This window comes from Vombatus ursinus, unplaced genomic scaffold (assembly GCF_900497805.2).
Source record: "Vombatus ursinus unplaced genomic scaffold, bare-nosed wombat genome assembly UNPS02006874.1, whole genome shotgun sequence".
NCBI lineage: Eukaryota > Metazoa > Chordata > Mammalia > Diprotodontia > Vombatidae > Vombatus > Vombatus ursinus.
Window position 1 is genome coordinate 10484509 of NW_020946652.1, and position 15454 is coordinate 10499962.

General features: G+C 53.5%; 1 protein-coding gene across 1 annotated transcript; it reads right to left on the reverse strand.

Annotated features, from left to right (window-relative positions):
- Window positions 1-1888: 1888 nt before the first annotated feature.
- PDK4 (pyruvate dehydrogenase kinase 4) lies at window positions 1889-11734 on the reverse strand. The gene is made up of 11 exons (XM_027848750.1): window positions 11332-11734; window positions 10651-10792; window positions 9691-9762; window positions 8764-8948; window positions 8568-8654; window positions 8212-8289; window positions 6868-6944; window positions 5350-5448; window positions 5067-5177; window positions 4660-4773; window positions 1889-3658 (listed from the first exon to the last, which is right to left on the reverse strand). The coding sequence occupies exons 1-11, from the start codon at window positions 11471-11473 to the stop codon at window positions 3515-3517; spliced, it is 1251 nt and encodes a 416-aa protein (XP_027704551.1). The 5' UTR covers window positions 11474-11734; the 3' UTR covers window positions 1889-3514.
- Window positions 11735-15454: the final 3720 nt, after the last annotated feature.

Below are 15454 nucleotides of genomic sequence, written 5' to 3' on the forward strand. Positions count from 1 at the left end.
TCTCTCTGCCTCACTCCATCCGTGGAGGACATCCTAGGTTCCCAGGAGGTCCATTGGTGTGATGTAGGCTCCATTGGGTCTGCCTAGGCAGGGACAGAAGGCTCATCACCAGCAGGTGGGCCCTTAGTAAGAAAGGTGTGGCTTCTGCCCAACACCAGGAAGTGGGCTTCAGTCTTTCATGACCCCAGGATCTGTTTCCATGGGACCTGTAATAGAGCCACAGGAAAGAAGGCAGAGGTAACTGAGGACCAGGGTTTTCAGATGGTCTCCAAACATTGACCAAATTGCTGGCACTTTTGATGTGTGATTTCTGTCTGATGATCCAGGTGACGGTAAATGTCAGGCCCCCTCATCTGTGCATCCCCAGCATCTGACTTAGGACTTGGCATGTAGGTGGTGCTTAATAAATGTTTGGTGTTGAATTGATACACTTCTGGTGGGGCTGAACCTGGTCTACCTTGACAGTCTCACTGTGAATAACCACGAAGAAGCCCTAGCTCCTTGGAGGTACAGCTCCCAGGCTCTCCTGGAGCCCATTCGCCAGCACACTAGCCACTGGCCACACAGGACGTAGGAGCCGAGGCAAATGCCTGGTGAGTACCAGGCTACACATACCTAGCTTCTTTAACCAATCCTCACGTGACAAACCCAAGGCCCTTCTGCCTCCTAGCTGCCCTCCTCCTGGACACACTTTAATGTGGGGTACACAGAACTGAACACAAAACTGCAGATTAGGTTTGATGAAGAGAGAGGACAGTGGGACTGTCCCCTTCCTCTTCCAGGAAGCTCTGCCCCTCCTAATGCAGCCCAAAGCTACATTTTTTTGGGCTGATATATCATTTTTCTGATTCAGGTTGAGCCTGTGGTCCACTGGAAGCCCCAGATCTTTTTTCAGGACAGCTGTTATCTATTCATGTCTTCCCCATTGGATACTTGTGTTCAGTCTCATTTAATTCCATCATATGTTGTAGTCTTTTCATGATGGAGAGTGCGATATGGACACATCCTAACTCCAGGAGGCAGAGCAGATGAGTAAAGCACCCCCATAAGTGATGGCCCCCAGCTTGAGCTCTGAAGGAAGCCCAAGGTGGTGAGGAAGCCATGCATCCAACAGGGGATGGCTGACAGGCAGGCTGAAGGGGACTGTGGGGTGTGTGAAAGGAGATAAGATGAAATGATGGGAGGCAGGAGACAAGCTGGGAGGGGCTTTAAATGCAAGGCTGAGCATTTTCTAGCTTATCCTAGGGGGCTACAGGGAGATGTGGGGCAAGGGAGAGTCAAGGTCAGACCTGGACTCTAGAAAGACTATGTTGGCATCTGTGTGGAGGGAACGACCAGAGACAAGGAGATGATGGAGGATGCAGTGGTCCATGGATAAGGTGAGGTGTCTGAATCAGGGTAGTCACTGTGTGGGTGGGCAGAAGAGAACAGAGGTGAGAATTGTGGAGGAGACAGAAACAAGAGTCAGCAACCGATTGAAAGTGGGGGGGTGAGGGTGAGGGAAGAGCCGAAGAGGACGCTGACGGTGGGACCCTGGGGGACTGGAAGGGGAGGGGGAGGGACCAGGACAGAAATGAAGAATTAGGAGGGAGAGGCCTGGGAGAAAGAGGAGTCCCACTTGGGACATTTGGGAATTAGAAGGTGTTGGTTATGAAACATGGTCCTTGGGATTCTTTGGGACAATGATACCACCTACAAAATAGGGAAGTTTGGTAGCCGGGAATGGGGAGGAAAGGGGGGAGATGGGCCAGACACTCAGGCCCTGAGTCTGAGCTGAGAGGTCAGTGTAGACGTGACTTCCCCATTCGATAGCTCCAATGAGGGATGGTCATCTCCCTTAATCCAAATAACTTCAGTTTCCCCCATTCAGGACACAAGAACACTCATGGTAATTATAGTAAAAATATTTATTACAAAAAGTGTCAAGTTTCTATGGACAAAGCTTAATTCACACAGCAATAACTTTACAATCGCACCATATTCTCCTCAAGGTCCGCAGTATGGTCAGCCAGAGTCAGAGTCAGCCCCAGCCTGGCATCTCCCAGACTGAGGCTTTCCTCCCTTCACTGTGTGCTGTGTGGGCCAGTCACAGCAAGTAGGCCAGCCATCTCCCTTCTGTGGCGACGGAAAGCTGACATCTGCAGGCACTGACTTGGGTGGGGCTGGCCCTGCCCCCTCAGCTCTGGCCAGCCCCAGGCCAACACTGGAGCGGAGGACCCCCCACCTGCTCTCACCCCAGACCATAATTCGTTGAGCCCCAAAGGGACTAAGGGAGCGTGTGCCGGCCAGAACTCCCCCCACTCCTTTAGGAGGGCCTCATGCAAACTCTAAGGTAAAGGGGGCTTCTGGCAGCCAAAAAGAATAATCACCCAACAGAAGCGTCACATCCAACAGGACATGAGCAGGGATGGCCCACCTACCTTACTGCACTTACTCCATCCCCCACCTGTGCTGCATTCCCCAGGTCCAGCCCTGCTCCCTTGCCCACTGTCTGGCCACATAGACAAGCCAGCAGGGTCATGGGCTCAGAGAGAATCCTCAGCTCCTTCCCCTTCGATCCACCTTCCATATCCCAACAAACACAGCTCCCCAACAAGAAATCCACCAACATCCCACCACAGCCTGGAGTCTGATCTTACCGCCACAACCTTGGACTGCTAGTGTCCTCTTTCCAAACTCAACAATGGCCCTAGGTGTAACCTTCACACTCCAGGTGAGGCTTACCCTCCCCTAATTATAAGCACATCTCTAACCTAGCCAAGAGGGGCTGGGGTCCTGCTGTGGGTCTCCATGTGGCCCTGACTTCCATCCTTCTCCCACAAATAGCGACCTTCCCACATGCCTTGTGTCCACACTTAGGGCACATGCCCACACAGGCACCTGAGCCACTGGATGAGCCAGGAGGACAAGGAATAGTTTGGGTTAGAGAAGTAACACCTCCAGCCCTTTTCTGTCCCTGGGTTACAAGCTAGTGGACAACGGTTTTGCTCTTTTCTTGGTCATTTACACTGGTGTGGCCTTGGCTGCCCACCTGTTTTCTTGGGGTTATCAATACAATGGCTAAAGGACATGTGTACATTTCCAAGGATGTGATCCTAACTTGTGGTCTTCTGAATGGCCAGTAAGCAGGGGAACGGCACGCATTTAACAGTCCATAGCTCACTCCCACTGTTCCAACAACCAGCACTGTAGTATCAGAGCTGTCCTTGGGGCTGAGAAATGGGGGCCTGAATGTGGTGTCGAGGACCACTCAGTTCCCGACTCCCTCCTCTCCCAGGGTTAGGGAGGGATGGGGGCCCAGAGCACCCTCTGCCTGCACCAATTGGCCCTTGAGAGCTTCCTGCCAGGTCCGCCACACAAACAGCTTGCATGCAGTGGGTCCATGGGGCTGCATCTTTGACACACACCCGCCTGTCTCCTCTGACCAGGATTCTGATGGAGACAGGACTTGTTTTTTGTTCCCACCAAAGTTTGGAGCCCCATGTTTTCTGAAGCAGTCTGGTTGGAACCTTGCTCACATGGCCATCTTTTCCTTGGAGAGGTTCCTCGGCTCTTTGCTTGGGGTACACCAGTCCCCTGAGTCTGGACCTGCCTGGTAGTGTTTGAAGGCCGACTTGTTGAAAACAGGGAGCTTTTCTATGGACTCAGAAGACAGCGCCTGCACATAAGGAAGACACATACATTAGCGGGGACCCCAGGATTCTTGGGGTGCAAGTTTTGTGTTTTTATCCTTGGGATGCAGGAAGGAGCTGCCCAACCCCGGGCAGCTGAAATCTTCCCTGCTGTAGTCTCCTGATTAGAATGGGAGCTCCCTGAGGGCAGGCACTGTCTGGCTTTTCTGTGTATAACCCCAGTGCTAAGCCAACATGGTAAGCACCTAAGTCTTCATTCATTCATCATATACAACAGACGATTAATAAAACATCTGTGGGAGCAGTGAGAGTGAAAAGAGCTGACTGCTCCCCTGGCTGCCTCCAGCAGAGACCAGTGCTAGAGACCTAGTAGCCAGCACCAGGAGCTGGACAACCAAGCCCATCCCCCCACCCCCAGGGCTCCCAGTCTGTACCTGGGTCTCCAAGGACACCCTCTCCCCAGATATGCTGCCTGTGGGAGGCACTGGGGAGGGGGAGCTAGACTAGAGGAGGCCTTGGATGGGACCCTGGAGTTCTGATGTTCAGATGTAGATATTTACAATTTGTTAACTGGTGAGGGATTCACACACTGGGACAGTGACCTTACCCAAGGGATGATCAGAAGTAGAGAAAATGTTGCCCTCCTCCCTGCCCCCTTAAGAGCTGACTTGGGAAGCGTGGACGGTTTCCCACACCCACAAAGCACCCCATTTCCTTCCGATGAGTCTCTGGTAAGGTCAGATGCAGGCCTTGGGTAACCTGAGCTGCCCTTTGTCAGCTGGAGTATCACTAGCATGATCGCTCAGAAGCTCTGGCTTTTCCAGGGATGTTCAGATGTGGGTGACCTCACACGGAGTGGGTGTCAGCACAAACAGCTGAACCTGAGGTCTCATCCTAGCCTAGCACAGATGAAAAGACTCTGGGTGCCATGTCCCTGGCTCAGGGTAGGTGACTGCCTCTCCATTTTAAAAGGATGAAGGTGGTTGTTTAGGGTTCTTTTTCACATGCTGGTTCCCATGAGCTGTACCTTTAAATAGATGATTGCGTCTGTTCCATACCCCGACAACGAATAGAGACTTAGGTCCCCTTGAAAGTACTTGGCATAGAGACGAGAAATTGGCAAGCCATACCCGAAACCAGCCTGGGGTTGGGGAAGAGAAAGAGAGACATGGGTCTTGGTCACCTGGAGAGTGTGGGTGACCCCCATTCCCAGAGCGCTGGGAGATCAATGTTCTCCTTCAGCACAGGCCCTCACTGGAGCTTCCCCATTCAGATCTTCTGGCTCCTTTTGGTTGGCTAATTCTTTCCATCCTTTTTGCAGCCATTCTTCCTAATCATCTCTAAAACGAGGGGGTTACACTGGAGAGACCACAGTCACTTCCTGCTCATCAAAGCCCTCTCCCTCCCCCAGTCACAAGAGATGACGCCTCTTACCAAAGGAGCATTCCTGGAATTATCCATCACAGGGGTTGGGGCAGTGGTGTAGGTGTAACTGAAGAGGCGGTCAATGATTCTCAGTGGAACACCACCCCCTCGGTCTGAAATCTGCACCAAAAAGGCAAACTCTCAATGACCCAGATCCAGAGCCCTACTCCCCCCCCAAGCTACCTCCAACCATTTCAAAGCCATTTGGTCAACATAACCTTGGTAGGTATTTTGTCACTGACTTGGTTTGGCCCCCACCCGCCGACCCCAAAGCAAAGGACTGGGTACTTGCCTTGATGGTCAGGTCTTCATTTCCTAGGACCACAGTCACTTCAATGGGTGTCAGGGATGGCTGGTGTTCCTGGTGTTCCACTGTAGCCCTCATGGCATTCTGGGGGTACAACCAAGGAGACCTTCAAACTCCCAAGATTTCCTGGCTCAAAGCTCCCACATCAACATTCAGGATAGACGGTGCACTGTGATACTTTGTTCCATTTAAAATAAAGGGAACGTAACAGCAGGGAAGGACAGCAGGGACCCCTTTCTGACACGCTGGGCACAATTAGGGTTAGGGTTCTGTGGGGTGAGCAGGGGGGACAACACATTGGCTCTGCCTGCCTGTATTTCACGAGGTTAATCATGGAAGGGAAGATTATGCTGTGGCTGCTAGTGAATCTTTTTTTAGACTCAAGCTCATAAACAAGCATTAGAGGTGTTTGAATAGTGCATTTCCCCCCTCCCTTTCTTTTCCTCTCCTCTTGCTACGTATGGAGGGGGTGACAGCCAAAGACTACAAGGCAAAAAAACAAATCCCCAGATTTACTCAAGAGTTAGCCTTGCACGACTTGATCTGGTTAAATATTTGCTTAAAAAAATCACAAACATGATTTGCTGAGGAAGAAAAAGCCCAGAGGTTTTGTTGGCTCCTGGAAGGGCCCCCGAAGCAGCCCAGGCCATCTCCTCATTCCTTCAGCAGCCCTAGGACAGCTTAAGCTCAGCGATTTACTGTGCCTGAGGCAGTTAAGGGGAAGGGAACAAGATTTCAAGCCTATTTATATTTTTGGCCTAATATAAACTAAAACTGGTGGCTGAACTTCTTACTTTTGCAGTCTGAGTCTCTCCTGTGGGCATAGTCTCTGCAGGGGGCAGCTCCAGGCTCAAGGCACTGGGCCAAGATTCATTGTTATGGAAGCCCTGATGCATGCATATGCACACCGGGGAAGAGAATGAGCTCTTGTACCATTCTTTCCACAGGAGGCATGATGATGCCCAGAGGTGTCCAGAGGTGGCAGGGGAGAGGATAAGCACATGGGCAGAAGCCAAGGACAAACCACCGAACTGACTCAGTCCAGGCAGAGTCCTCTTTGTCCCCAGGCTTCCCCTCCACCAGTCCAGGGGAGGGAGTGGTTGGGAAATTTTCTATTTCCTCTGAGTCTACCTGACTACACCCGCTCATACCCTGCCACATCGTGAATGAAGACTCTCTTAGACCACAGGGAAGCCCCTAAAGCCCACCCAGAGATCAGGATCTGGAGCAGGGATGAGGCATCTCATTTGGGATGTTCCTTGTTGAAGCAGAGAATGAATGGCTGGCTGGCTGGCAGGCTGGCTGGCCGGATGACCGTAGCACTGTTGCCGGGTTAGTTTGCCTGTGCCCTGAGGCCCTGAAGGGGTACCCACCACCCTGGGAATGGCATGAGGACATTAGTGAGGATTAAGGGGCAGAGCATTTGACAGAAGGCACTCAGGAGAGCCCAGGACATCTGGGAGTGGGAGGCCCATCTTTCTTGGTGGGGGGGGGGTGCTTTACCTTAAAGAGCTCAAATAGCATGTGGTGAAGGTGTGAGGGGACATAGACGATGTGAATGGGCTGGTCAGGTACTTTACCTGTGAAGAAAGAAAGCAAATCATCTGACAACTGGAAAAGAAGGGCTTCAGTTAGAAAGAATAAAGTCCATTCCCACTAAGTGGAATACCCACACCTGCAAGGACACTTTGTTTCACTCGTCCAATGCCCCGGCCAGAGCAGGATGAGGAACCCTCCTTATCTGAGGGGCTGGGGCTGGGCGCAGCCTCCAGGCACTGGACCTCCTGTGGCGAGCTGAACATTGTGGGCAGGGGAAATTCCACAGACACACTGAGAGGATCTAGAGTTTTGTCCACATTGAGAATTCTGAATGTGGGAAATCCCTCTGGCAAAGCAGAGCAGATTTGAACCTTCTATGAGTCAGTCAGTGAGAAGGGACTTGCCCAGTGTCACATCGCCACAACTAACCACCAGAGACAGAACATGAACCCCAATTGTCCTGACTCCAAGCCCAGCCTTATCTACTACCCTACACTGACTTTACATAGATCAAGATAGAGGAGAAAACAGGGCAGCTAGGTGGCACAGTGGATAGAGCACCGGCCCTGAATTCGGGAGGACCTGAGTTCAAATCCGGCCTCAGACACACAACACTTATTAGTTGTGTGACCTTGGGCAAGTCACTTAACCCCACTGCCTACCCCCCCCAAAAAAGAACAGAAAAGAAGATAGAGAAGAAAATAAATCACATGCTAACCCTAAGCTGGTTGGTCCCGTGTTTTCATTTTTCACTTGCAATATCAAAACTTAAGGCTTGGTTAGTTTTCTATAAGCCATGTATTAAATTCCATATACAAATTAGGTATAAGTTTCACCAACAGGCTAATGTACAAAGAAAAAAAAAAACCCCTTCTATACTCCGGAAAGACATGAGTCTTTCTTTCTAGCCCTGGACTCTGACCTCATTTGCATCTGACCCCAGAGCTCTGAACAGTGTTCCAGAATCCAGGTTTGTGCCTGAATGTTCCAGAATCCCGAGTCCCTTCGAATGCACTCAGGGTCAAGAGCCTGCCTGGACTCATCCGCTTCTGCTTGCCCACTCACAGCCGAAATTCATGCTCTGACCTTAGTCTTCAAAGAAGTGGGTACATGTCTAACATGTTAGCTACATAGCTAGCTAACCTCCCCTGGAGCTGAGCCCTCTCCCAAGTAACTGGGAAAGGGTATTCGTGCTTAGACTGAAGCTGGGCTCTCCCAGCTGAGCCTATGGCCAGGGGAGATGAAAAGGAGGATTGGTTGTGCTCAAGTCACTGCTCTTGTGGGGTGAATGTCTGTTCTAGAACTTACCATTCACTTGTGTTAGCTTCAGTTCAGGAGAAACGAGGTAATACTGATCACAGAGCATGCGGGCACTCTCATAGGCATCTGCAACATAGAGGGTCCATCACTTCATTTTCAGTGGCAGAGTGGGGAGGGGGTTCTCCATTGCATCCCACAAGACTTCATTATTAGGGGCCACCTGGGAGCTTCAGACACTCCAAGATCTTCCCTGCCCTCCTGTCTAAAGCTCTGTGCTGCCTGATATTCATCGTGGCCCAGAGGGCAAACATCTCTCACACTTCTGACTCCAGCGCCCCAGGCCATATTGTCATGAGGCAGAAAGAATCATCTCCCTCCCCCAGGCCAGAGGCTGGCACTTGTACCTTGGACCACAGCAACCACATCACAGTGGGGATCGATGCTTCCGATATGGCTTGGGTTTCCTGTCTTCGAGTCACTAAATATGAGAACTGTTGAAGGGAGAGCATTTGACACAGTCATTAGAAAAGGAAAAATTTGGCGCCTCCCTCCAAGTCCCTTATTCTGAATTGGTTTAGTAGGAAAAGCCAAGAAACTCACTATGCTGGTTCATGAGCATTCGAGTGGAGATGCGGTTCATATAAAACCTGTCCAAAAAGTACTGGAGGTTCTGGTTGGTGACAAGGTCAACAGCACCGGAATCCTTGTACTCAATGATGCCCTGGGCCATGGTGGGAACCACATCGTGATGCCTGTTCCGGACCTTGATCAGCGCATCTACAAAGCTGAAGCCGAAGCAAGGTTAGGAAGAGCCCGAGGGAGTTTCCTTAGCCCAATCACAGAGGAGGTGTGGGCACACCTGTGGCTTTAGGCCCAGCCTCGCAGCCATATCTGCCCCTCATCGGGAAAGGGCTTCCCTTGTCCTTCAGAACCTCCCTGAGTCCTGAGGCTGAGGCAGGACAGAGCATCCTGGTCCTGAGAGTGGACCAGAGTGACCTGACATACCCCAAGGACTGCCATAGCAGTTGTGGCTGTCCATGCTGCCAGGAGATGTGAGTCACTCACAGCAGGACAATCCCAGCACTCAGAACACCAGTTTTGGGCTGGTTTTATCTATCCCTCTGAGTTCTCCCATTGGCATGTGGGCCACATGGCCTAAGCACTCGCAGATCAGTGTTCAAGGGACAATGTTACCCAACAGGGAGCTTTTCTGTCTCCAACTGGGGCCTCCCCAAAGGAAGCCAGGCCACCCACACCTGCTTACCCCTCCTGGCCAATTGCTAGGCATCAGACTTTTTGGATTCACTCTCCAGCACTTGAAAACTTACCCCTCTCCTCTGCAAAGGTGGGCAGGGGGTGTGGATGACAGAACTGGGGCCCCAGATGGGTTAAATGTCTCTACCTTTGGATCCAAGAGCCCCGAAAAATACGAGCTGTGTTCCCCAATGCCCAGCACAAGGTCTGGCATGAACCAGTACCGGTGTGGACTGACTCACTGAATCTCTCTAATTGGAAAAGATCACTTACTCGGACAAAGTCTTCTGGTCCTCTGGGCTCTTCTCATGGAATTCCACTAAATCCATGAGGCTCTGGATGTACCTGAGAGGGAATAGCTTGGAGTCAAAAATGAAATGCATCTGATTTTTTAAAAACAAGTGTGCTGGCAGAAAGGAATTCTGAAAGCAACAGTACAATCTTGTGAGCACCAAGAGGGTCCTGACTCCCACTGAGGCTTCTGGAGGAAAGCTTTCTGGGCAGGGCTGCCCCCAAACACTCTCAGAGCAGCCCCCAAAGCTAGTCAGCCCAAGCACCTTGGTATCCAGATATTGGAGGGAGGAAGGGGGTTTGCCCCTTTGTTTTCCTAGCTGGGCACCTTCTCTGGCAGGAGACTGTTGTGTGCTCATGATTGTTTTGACCACCCCCTCCCTGTGGCCACCCCCGCCAATTTCTACCTAAAATTTTCTCACTCCATCTGGACAAGCCTGGGGAGGCACCAGTGGCCTGGCTGCCTGCTCCCCTAAGAGGCCTCCTTCTGAGCCTGGATGTGGAACTGGCATTTGGGCTCCTTTTCCCTTCACCTCTCTGGGGCAGTGCAGGCTCTGGAAACATTCTCAGATAACTCCAGATATCACCCCAGGAATTCTCCAGGAGAGTAAAGGTGAGGTGGAGGGGGGCACATTAGCTGGGAAACCTCAGGCAGGCAAAAACCTGAGAAGCAGTGCCTGCCTCTTCCTGGGACGCTTGTCCCTTAAGGGAGTCCAGGAACTGGCATCTGTCTTCCCCTCCACACACTTCACTTTGGGATGACATTGCTTCCCTCAGCCTCCTAACTGGTGACAGTGTGCTGTGTGCTCTATGTGCAGGGCCCAGGGCCAGGCAGCATTATTGGGGAAAGCCGTGCTACACCTCCCGTGGAGCCCCGGGCCCAGCTTATGGGGTCCTGAATGACTGACAGCACCCCCAGTGGGTGGGCTCTCCGCCACTCACCAGCTCTTCACCAGCTGCACGGAGGAGGTCTTGACGAGCCGATCAGGGAGAATTTCGATTTCTTTCAAGATATTGGCGAGCCTCACGGGAAGTTCTTGTCTCAGGAAGGCGAAAGAGGTCCTCTCGCAAGCGTTTTCCGAGCCTGGAGGGGGAACGGTCTTGTTTATTCCTTGGGGGCTGGGGTGGAGGGAGTGAGGAGTGGCTTGTCTGCGCCCTTGCTCCTGGGGCCTGAACAAACACTGCTGGGTAAACTGGGCACCCAGACCACCGCCCTCTGGGCACACACGAGCTTTGGTGGGCAGGACGCTACCGAGGAACTGACGGCCTAGTGGCACCCGGAGAGGTAATGTCCCCACCCCTTCCTTCCACTGGCTGCTCCCCTCAACTGCCAGCTCCTTCCACACAACTGAGGTTCCTTCTGATCCAGGTCCGATTCCCCTCAGAGACCCCGAGCCTTTGACTTGGAGCCCCAGGGGCCCGTCTCCGGGGAGGAGGCTCACTCCCTGTCCCTTCTCTCTCCGCCTCCCTCCCACCCCACCCCAGTCACTCTACCGGTGAGTGCCACCACCGGGCACACGAGACGGTGGGAATGGAGGGGACGTGGGGCTCTCTAGAACAATCTGCCCCAGGGACCGTAGCTCCAGCCCGCTGTCCCGCACTCCGAGCCCAGCCCCGGCTCACCGAAGTCTAGCAGCTGCTTCATGGACAGCGGGGACGGGCTGTAGCGGGAGAAGCGCTCCACTGCCCGCGGGACTGGGGGCACGGACGCAGCGGCAGCCGACGGGCCGGAGGCTCCGCGGAGCACGATGCGCGCAGCTCGCATTCTGGAGGCTTGGCTCGGGGCTGCGACCTGGAAGGCGGTGGGCTCTGGGGGCTGCGGGGCTGGGAGCTCGCGGGCTCACGGGCTTGTTCGGGACTCGTGGGGTCGTGGGCAGGCGGCTCGGACCCCGCTGGCTTCAGGCTCGCGTGGGTCTCTCAGTGCACGGATCTGATACCTGCTTCCAGCTCCGGCGGCTGCTTAATCTTCGACTTCAGCGTCCAGGGCTGGGTCGGGCCACTCCGCCTCTGGCGGACCCTGCGCGTCCCGAGCTTTTGTCGGTCCCCACCGAGCCTCGGGCCCGCCCACGGGGCTCTGTGACGCCCCAGGGAAAGGCAGGCCTGGAACGCAAACTCACCAATCAGCTCCAGGGGCTTCTTCCTCGCCCCCCCCCCATACCTTCCCAGGGGCTGGGAACTGACTGGAGTGGGAGCCCCCCGCCCCCCCCCCCAGACCTGGGAGCCAAGAGGACCGCGCACGCCCATTGGTCCGCGTTGGGGCAGCCTTTGGCAGCAGCCAATCGGAGGAGACCACTGGTTGGGGTAAACAGCCCCTCCCGTGTAGCTTGTTTGGAGTCCCGCCATGGCACGTGGGAGGCGGTGCTGAGGAGGGGCGACAGTGGCGGGCGTGGGTGACACGCGGGTCCCCTGAGGCCCTAGCCTCGCTCGGAGACTTTCGCGTGCTCTATCCGATCCCGACTCCGGCCCAGGGTCAGCCAGCACCCTCACGGCCTCGATGGTGTTTCATTCGCCCACAAACCTTCCGTGACCTCCGCGCTCCGCAGCCGGGACCGGAGGCCTTGCTGGGCTAGCCTACCCCTCCCCCTTTCCCCTTTTTCTCCCTTTCCAGTCTTTATGGTCACCCTCTGCCCGGTGGCTTCCCGCCTGAGCCTCGACACAACTGTATGAAACTTCCCTGAGGTGCAACACCGGCCGTCTTTCCCTGTCCAACTTCTGCGCCTTTGTCCTTGCTAGACCCGGGTGACCAGGACTCCCTAAGGACCGTATTTCTCCTGCCTGGATGATTCCCAACGATTGATTAACAAAGACGGTGTCACCACTATGAGGTGACGCTGGAGAGTAAAGAGCAGGAGTCTGGAAGACCTGGGTTCAAACTCTACCTCACACTAAGTGGCTGAATGAACCAGTATCGGTTTCTTCATCCAGAAAATGGGGACAATTGAACGTTTGTAGCCCCTTCTTGGCCCAGTTATTGTGAGGCTCAAATAGTGAACCTCCTAGGAAAAGCACTTTGCAATCTCTATGGTGGATGCTGGCAGGTCGATAGTAGGTGCAGAATGAGGAATTCCCAGCAGAGGGAATTATGTATTATTCCCATTGACAAATGAGGAGACTGAGGCCCAGTGAGGGGAAGTGACCCTTGCTCAGGGTCATGGAGAAGGCAGCAGGGGCTGGACCCAGGTTCAGGTCTCCTACCTAGTAGATCTATCGCTCTAAGCTGTGAGCATCACCAGCACTCGGTAAACAGTTGTCGGACTGACTGAATCATTCCGTCATGCCAGGAAGATTCCCAATTGTGACTCACGCCCCACTCACTGGACCTTTTCTTTGTCCTTTCTTTTCTGCTCCCCAGGAATTTGGGAGTGAAACCCAAGTGGATGGCAGACAGTAGCTGGGGGCCCTGGACTGTGAGGTGGGCAGGGAGGGGGGGACTGCTACTGGGTTCCCTTGTAGTTCTTGTCCCAGGGTTTGGTTTGGTTTTGTTTTTTGAGGAGGGAGGGGGTCAGAGGAAGAGGAGAGAAATGGTGGAAGGCATCATGAGCCATCATCAGAAAAGGGGCCACTTTGACAGTGGGCTCGTCTTTCTCCTGCTGCTCCTGGATTAAAAAGCTGAGTAAGGTATCCAGAAAGAGACAGTGGAACCTCTGGCTATACTAAGCAGTTCTTGAGCCACTGGGGAGGGTTCCTAATAACTCCTACCACCTTGACCATTGTTTCTGGGCACTGGAGGAGAGAAGAAAGCAGGTACAGTGTCCCAGAACCCCCAGGCTCTTCTGGGGAGGTGGGGTCCCACTCTCCCTTGATCCCAGATCTTCCTTTACAACCTTCTCCAAACGGCTCTGGCCCCACCTCACCACTGCCTCCCAAAAGCGAGGTCAGTGGAAAGTGGGGCATCCAGCTTTGGGCTCTACTCATATGGGACACTTCCAAGGGATGTGCTGGGAGCAGTTTCTGCTGATGGCCATTTGGTGGTCACACACCTGCCCTCAGCAGCCCGACTGGTCACTCATCTGGGTGCTTGCTGGGAAAGCCCCAGAATAGGAATAAGGCACAGGCATGGAGTCTGCCCAACTAGGGCAGAGGTGAGGAAATGAGGCTGCTGTGGCAGAGGAATGTTTACCAACTCTGGTGACTTACCTGCAGTCAGGAAAAGGCGGGGCCCAACTCTGGGAACAAGGAGGGCAGTGATGGTGCCTTTCCCAGAAGAAAGCCTGTGTCTGCCCCTTGAGTGCCTGAGGGTTCTCCCCTTTAGGAGGGTCTTGGCCCCCTGGCCCAGGAGCTTGGAGCTGGGGTTACCTGGGAGCTAGATTGCCGGGGCTTGGGGATTGTCTACAGCCTGTCATTGTGGGAATCATAGCATGGGCTTTGAACCTCTCTGCACCTCAGGCGATTTTCTAAGGTTCTTCTTTATGGCCAGGCTGAGAATTGTGTGGGTGGACCTGCCAACAAAACCAAAGGGAATTCCCACACCCCAAAATCACTAGTCTGCCCATCCAGGACACATCAAGTAGGGCTCTGAGAAAGGTGCAGAAACACCAGGGCCTTGGTGCTGCCACTCACTCCCTTTGGGGCACTGGGCAAGTCTGTCCCTTCTTTGGGCTGAAGGTTTTCAGTTGTAAAACAGTGGGAGTTGAACTACGGGACCTCTGGGATAGCTTCCAGCTCTACATCTATTGTCCTGTGGCCCCCTCTCCCCACCATTCCCTCTGGACAAGTGATAAGTCATGGGGGGGCAGGACAACCATGTACCATTTGGGGATAGCTCTTATCCCACCACTCCTGGTTCTGTCCCCAAGGCCAAGCAAAAAAAAAATAAATCTCCTTTGGTGTTCTCATCCATGCCTATGCCATGGCTTTAATTTTCATCTACACAATGGTTCCCAAATCCATGCACCCAGCCTCCTTCCTCTGACCACCTGCAGGTTCCATGCGTGTCTCATACCCAATACGTCCTGTTAGCTTCCCCATATCTATTGAGAGTGCTCCCACCCTTCCAGTCACTGAAGCCTATCCCTCAGTTATCCTCAGCTCTTCTGTCTTCCACATACTCAATCCAATCAGTCACTGACTGGTGTTGAGTATACATCCCCAGAAAGTCTCCAGCATGAACTTCCTTCTCTGAGATCACACGACCCCTCCCCCAGTGTCTGCTACATCACGTCACACCTGGGCTATCACGAGTGTCCTCTCTGATCTCTTCCCCTCCAATCCATCCTCCACACCAATGTCCAGTGGACATCCCTGAGACACAGACTGGCACCTCCCTGCTCACCAATCTGTTGGGAGTTCCCTCTCATTTTCAGGATTAGATACAAACTCCTCAGGCTGCCATTTGATGTTCTCTGCAATGGGCCATTCACTTCCTACCTGAATGCCCGTCTCACTCACTGCCCATCACCCTCTCCCTCTCTGCACTAGCTTGTCAAGCTGTGTCTGCTCCTCTCCCTCTGGTCAGCCTGCCAGGCTCTCCCTCCCTGCTTTGCTCCTCTCCCTTGGGTCTGCCTTCAGGGCTCTTCCTCTCCCTCTCCCTCACCCTCACCACCATCTGCCTGTGGGGCTTCCCCTCCCTCCCCCACTCCCATCCTCAGCATTCTCAGCCTCCTCCAAAGCGCCAGGTGTCTGGGGCCACCTCCCGGGGAGGTCTTCCCTGAGACCCTTAATTATAGTGCTGTCCCTCTTGCAACCCCTTTGTATCACTGGTATATCTGCTGCAGTTCCTTTTGTACCTGCTGTGTTTACTGAGCAG

Bases quoted from the DNA above. Each gene is read 5' to 3' on its own strand.
- PDK4 (XM_027848750.1), bottom strand. From the start codon at position 11,473: ATGCGAGCTGCGCGCATCGTGCTCCGCGGAGCCTCCGGCCCGTCGGCT. The intron at 9,763-10,650 runs GTGAGTGGCGGA...ATTCCCTCTCAG, and splicing joins GTGCAGCTGGTGAAGAGCTG to GTACATCCAGAGCCTCATGG. The intron at 8,655-8,763 runs GTGAGTTTCTTG...TCCCTTCAACAG, and splicing joins AATGCTCATGAACCAGCATA to TTCTCATATTTAGTGACTCG.